Source organism: Prunus mume, linkage group LG2, assembly GCF_029339155.1.
Source record: "Prunus mume cultivar Tortuosa linkage group LG2, ASM2933915v1, whole genome shotgun sequence".
In the NCBI taxonomy this organism is placed as follows: domain Eukaryota; kingdom Viridiplantae; phylum Streptophyta; class Magnoliopsida; order Rosales; family Rosaceae; genus Prunus; species Prunus mume.
Genome location: NC_142699.1, coordinates 20,887,270 through 20,893,269, shown reverse-complemented (window position 1 = coordinate 20,893,269; position 6,000 = coordinate 20,887,270). Strand labels below are relative to the sequence as shown.

The 6,000-nt window shown below is 37.5% G+C and overlaps 1 protein-coding gene across 1 annotated transcript; it reads left to right on the top strand.

The window, feature by feature from the left end:
• Positions 1-2,243: 2,243 nt before the first annotated feature.
• LOC103321654 (glutathione S-transferase U17-like) lies at positions 2,244-3,948 on the top strand. The gene is made up of 2 exons (XM_008223486.3): positions 2,244-2,671; positions 3,404-3,948. Exons 1-2 carry the CDS (start codon positions 2,354-2,356, stop codon positions 3,782-3,784), a joined length of 699 nt encoding a protein of 232 aa, XP_008221708.2. The 5' UTR covers positions 2,244-2,353; the 3' UTR covers positions 3,785-3,948.
• The last annotated feature ends 2,052 nt before the right edge of the window (positions 3,949-6,000 follow it).

Genomic DNA, 6,000 nt, shown 5'->3' with positions numbered 1-6,000 from the left:
TATTTTTTTTTTGTTTACTCTTTTTCTTTCAAGATTCGGCATGGAAGGACGTTTATTTGCGGCTTAAAAATGTTATGTCATCATTATTCTGATCTTAACTACTTTGACTGGGTGCAGCATTCAATGGTAGAGTTGGAGTCAGGTGTTATGAGCAGAGAAGATGCAGGGGCGCTTGCATCCCAGAAAGAAACAACTGAAGCTACTGATTTGGAGGGCCAGCTTAAGACCGAGAGCCACTAATGAGTGGGACGAATGGTGCTTGTTTGACTGAATCAATTTCGACATTGTTGTAAACATAACTTAAGCATGCATCAGCTAAACACTAAATTTGAGTCCCAAATTATGCAGCGCATGTCATATCATCATTTTAACTTAATAAAATAACCAGCATGTATTATTTTAAATAAATAAAAAACCATGTAAGTTGATTAATCCAAAGTTGCAAACCTAATCACCACCATGTTCCACCACAACCAGTCCCGCCGCTGCTGCACCTTTATCAACAACTCACCCTACCCCAAGTCAACCTTCATGGATTCATTCAATCAGCAAAAGAGTTGTAAACAATTTTTTGCCCTGCCGTTCGCTTCCCAATTAATTCTGGCAAACGATAAATTCTCCTAAATCTTCTCTTTAAATAAAAATTTTGATGATGGGATTTCAACCTCTTAGATTGTCTAGGATGATGGGTTGCTGTAGGTGGTTGGGTTGGGGGTGGGGAGATCTCGTGGTTGGGGGGATATGGTGGAGATCAGTTTTGGGATTTCATTTGGTTAATTAAACTTAACATTTATGCTTTAATTTTTTTTTAAAATTATTTGCTGGTAATTAATACATATTGGCAATTAATTGGGGGTGGGGAGATCTCGTGGTGGTGGATTCCTCCTCCCCTATGACACTCGGGATAAAACCCAATGAGATTTCTTTTCTCCAATGTAACTTAACAAAAAAAGTTGACTTGATTGACTTCAATTTATATTCTATACTATAGAGTTCGGGGTCACTGAAAAAGAATTTAAAGGTCTCTGGATAAAAAGTAAAATTTCGTACATCATTTTATCGGCGTTCAAGTTTGGATTGTATTATTATTATTTTTATTTATTTTTTATTTTTTACTAAAGTTAGGAAGGGGAAGGGAGAAAAACTCCCACACAGTACTAATACCATGGAAGTTCCAAGACCACTTAAGAACGCACCAAAGACCACAGTTAATCTTAACAAATTGGTAAGTTTAGATTTCTTTTCGGATTAAGAAAAATACAAACAATTTGAGATGCTTGCAAAACTACAAATAAAAATGTGTGCGCGAAAAAACTCTTATCTCTGCGTAAACTCCAACTACCCGAAGAATATAAATTAGTAGATTCTATAAAGTTTAAACAACAAAGCAGCAATAGCACCAGTGGTCATATTCCTAACACCCAAACATTTTCAACATAGTTAATTAGCATCTTCCTTTTTAATACATACAATAAACTATTTTAAATTAATTTAATTTATAAACAAAGAGATTCGAATTTGAATTCAAGAGTGTGGGTTCACTATCCCGACTAAATAACTTAATTCATATAAACTCACTTGTCTAGTTGGATATATTTTAACCGTCCATGTGTATATTAGAATTGAACTCACTTGTATAGATCGGTCTTTGGGCCTCATAAATATGGGCACCTATCATTACTCCAATACTTAATTTTTCTTTCTAAACGTAGCATAATAGCATTGACGCTGGTATGAATGCTGGAAAAATGAACCGAAAAGATGGGCTCACATTCACACTCGCACAAGAAACTTTCTCTGCGTGGGAAATGACTGGATACAAAGAAGCCACGCAGCACGAAGAGTTCAGAGTTCAAATGTCTTCTTAATTACGTGTTTTGTTCTCTGCCGCACCACACACCAACCTCCCTTCCATTTCCTTCCTTTCCTCTATGAAATCAAATCCCAGCAAAAAGGTGAACGGACTCAAATGGTCAAAAACGCTGAAGACATCCCACCATCACTTGCATTGCGTGGTAACCGTTACCAATTTGACATTACGAGACATTAATATTTCCTACCTTTCACACCTCTTCTTCTACCATCCACTTCAACACCTAACATGTCAATCCTGTCATTTACGTTCACACCAAACACACCACGACACTTCCACTTAACATATCATTATTACTCGCCGTTGCAACTAAATTTTTCTGCACAGCCACATTCTAAAATCCCTACTACTTTATAAGTCCTTTAGCTTTTTACCTCCTTCGTTCACACACCACTTCTCATTTATAAATAAAACCCTCAACCCATCAGTCTGTGCGCTTGAAAACTTTTTTGAGTTTGAGTGGAATTTATTTAATCGATCATGGCCAAGAATGATTTGAAGGTTTTGGGAGCATGGCCGAGCCCATTTGTGATGAGAGCACGGATCGCTCTGAATATCAAGTCTCTGGACTATGAGTTTCTTGAGGAGACATTTGGATCGAAAAGCCAGCTTCTGCTCCAATCAAACCCTGTCCACAAGAAAATCCCAGTTCTCATTCATGGCGACAAACCCATCTGTGAATCTCTCGTCATTGTTGAGTACATCGACGAGGTTTGGGCATCGAGTCCCTCCATCCTCCCTTCTCACCCTTATGATCGTGCTACTGCCAGATTTTGGGCTTCCTATATCGATGAGAAGGTATTGATCCATGCATATATGGTTTTTTCTTCAGCGCCTTCTTAATATATATATATATATATATATATATATATATATATTTGTCAGATTTTGGACCTCCTGTCCTGGATGTGTAATTTAAAAAAGAATTTGTTCGAATTTTCTTATTTGTTATTGTTGTTTGGACTTATCCACTTACAAGTTATATGTGAAGAAGAAGATGCATCCCATGTACCTCCTGGATGAGGCTCGTACCTTAACCAACTGGATCCTACCAAAGACAAACCTTTAAGTAATTAAAAATATTACTGGTTTACTCACATATCATACTTGTGTGACATTTTATGCCATAAAGTCGTAGTACCGATTTGTCTCCCTATCAATGAAATATTGCCATTTATCTTAATTCTCAATGAGATTTATAACTTTTTTGGAGAATCGGATGACTCTCAACAACCACAATAATATGTAGTGTTATTAATCCACATATTAAAATATAAATGAATAATAAAATCGTAAATAAATACATGTGTTACACAATAAGTGAATTAGTAATTTTAGTGGCTACGTGACGAGTACCTTGACATCGAGTTGATGTTCACGGTTATCATGCTTGTCACCAAGCTTTGAGTGATGTTAAAAATGAAATTTTGCATGTATAATTGATTGTAGATGTTGGTTTCAATAAAATAGGATTGACTCTGTATACATTGATGACTCATTTGCTTATCAATGTGTCACATTTTCTTGTAGTGGTTCCCGGCCATGAAAGGCATTGCTGCTGCTCAAGCAGAGGAGGCGAGGAAGGCGGCAATCGAGCAAGTGGCTGAAGGGCTGGCGCTATTGGAGGATGCCTTTCAGAAGACTAGCAAAGGAAAGGACTTCTTCAGTGGAGACAAAATTGGGTACCTCGACATTGCATTTGGGTGCTTCTTGGGGTGGCTCAGAGTGACAGAGAAGATGAATGGGATCAAATTTCTGGACGAAACAAAGACACCAGGGCTGGCCAAATGGGCTCACAAGTTTTGTGCAGATGCTGCTGTGAAAGATGTTATGCCTGAGACTGAGAAGCTTGCCGAGGTTGCTAAGATTATTACTGCCAAATTGAGAGGTGCAGGTGCTCCCCCGAAATAAGGAATATTCTAATTATCATCATGTGTGAGTCAGTGATTAATTAGTCGGATATGTTAGGCAATATGCTATAGTATAAGCTCATAGACTCTGGTCTATTTTGTTTTATGTCCGTCTTTTTATGTGCATGTGATGTGATGCGAAATAAATCATGACCTACTTCAGCAGTTCTTGTTTTTAAATTGTATTAATTTTAATTGATCACATCCACATAAAGAACACTTTTTGCATTGCATATCAATTGTAATTTTGTTTTTATCTTTTGGTATTTTGTTTTTTTTGGGTACTCCAAACTTCACGAGAAACATTTTGTAAATCTAAATAAATAAAAATTAAAACAAGGAGAAAAATTACCTAAATCAAGAATTAATACCACCGTGAACAATTAATTTGAACTACGTTACAGGAATTCTCCATACTAAATTAGTAAAATGTTTAACAAATTTAAGTGAACTTTGTAAAGGTTACTTTTTACTTTGTAGCAGAACTATCATTACAACATCAGGTAACTATCTGAAGCAGAAGTGATATTGAGGGAGATGATGGCTCTGGTGATTTCTTCCAGATAATGTCGTTTACACAATTCTAACTGATGGTTTCTGTAAGATGGGGCATATTCAAGCTGCATGTCGGCTGTTTGACGAAATGCGGCTTAGGAAAGTTATCCCTGATTATAGAACATATACTTACTATAATTAATGGATTTTGTCAGACAGGAAAAATGGCAGAAGCAGATGGTTAGTATGGGAATTAGCCCAAACGTTGTCACTTAAAGCAACTCTACCCATTTGCCCTTAGTCATGGCAATGGGGGAGCTAGAGCAGTTACTATTCATGTGAATAGTGGCTGTCCTTGCAAATAGTATTTTGTGTTTCCACCGTTGCCATGGCAAAAGCGATTTATTCATTTTTTTGTTTTATTCACAAATTTTTTTACCTCAATAATTAATTTGGATAATATTTTCGTATAAGATTTCCGAGTTCCTACGTGTCAAGACTATTCATAATCGGATAAAATTTCGGGATAAGATTTTTGGGTTCAAATTTCGGATGAATTTCAAAATTCAAATTTTAGATAAATTTTTGGGTTCAAATTTCGAATGAATTTCAAAATTCAAATTTCAGATAAATTTGGGTTCAAATTTCGGATGAATTTTAAAATTCAAATTTCAGATAAATTTGGGTTCAAATTTTAGACAAGATTTTCATCCAATGAAATCAAGCCACGTGGCATCTCTATCTTGCCAAATTTTTCTATAAAACCAGAGGCTCCTCCACCCATACCTCTCAGACCACATCTTTCTATATTTTCATTTCTTAGAGTTTAGAATTCATACTCCATTCATTCTCAATGGAAGAATATAGGAGATGCTTGGAGAGGCAAGAGCGAGAAAGAAAGGAGAGAAACCATAGAGCCGATGAAATCAATGAGTTGCAGAGACAAGTTGATGAACAAATTCTCATAGCAGTGGCAACGGAAGAGGAAGAAAACCAAGGTCGCCGCCGTGGTTCGCAAGTCGACCGTCGCGGAATGTGGACAGACAGACATTCTCGGGTAAGAATCTTTTGGAAGATTATTTTATCCCAACCTGCTTCGTACTCTGATGTTGATTTTCGAAGGAGATTTAGAATGCAACCCCATTTGTTCAATAAAGTCATGCATGATATTTGCAATTATGATGCATACTTTTTCAAAAGTGTGATGCTTCTGGGGTTTTGGGGCTTCTTCCGAGCAAAGCTTACAATTTGTTATATGAATGTTGGCGTATAGAGCATCCGCTGATCAGGTGGATGAGGTTGCCCGAATGGGGAAGTCCACCACGTTGGAGGCTTTGGTAAGATTTTGTGATGCAGTTGAAAATCAGACACCGGGACTACTGCGTAGACTACTCCTGTGGACCTCCAACGGCTTCTACAAAAAGCGAAGCTCGAGGATTTCAGGAATGATTGGTAGCATTACTGCATGCATTGACAATGGAAGAATTGCCCAACTGCCTTGCAAGGTGATTACGGAAATAGAAAAGGCCAAAAAAGTATCATCCTGGAAGCCGTTGCTGGGTTCGACACATGGATTTGGCATGCCTTTTTCGGAGTTGCCAGAGCCCAAAATGACCTCAACGTCTTGGGTCAATCTCCGGTCTTCAACGATGTTTTGAGAGGCCAAGGCCCCAATATCACCTATCAAGTGAACAATACAGTCTACCAGACGGGGTATTATCT

Excerpts from the sequence above, each read along its gene's own strand:
- LOC103321654 (XM_008223486.3), top strand. The coding sequence starts at position 2,354 with ATGGCCAAGAATGATTTGAAGGTTTTGGGAGCATGGCCGAGCCCATTT. Across the intron at positions 2,672-3,403 it reads CTTCCTATATCGATGAGAAG|TGGTTCCCGGCCATGAAAGG; the intron begins GTATTGATCCAT and ends ATTTTCTTGTAG.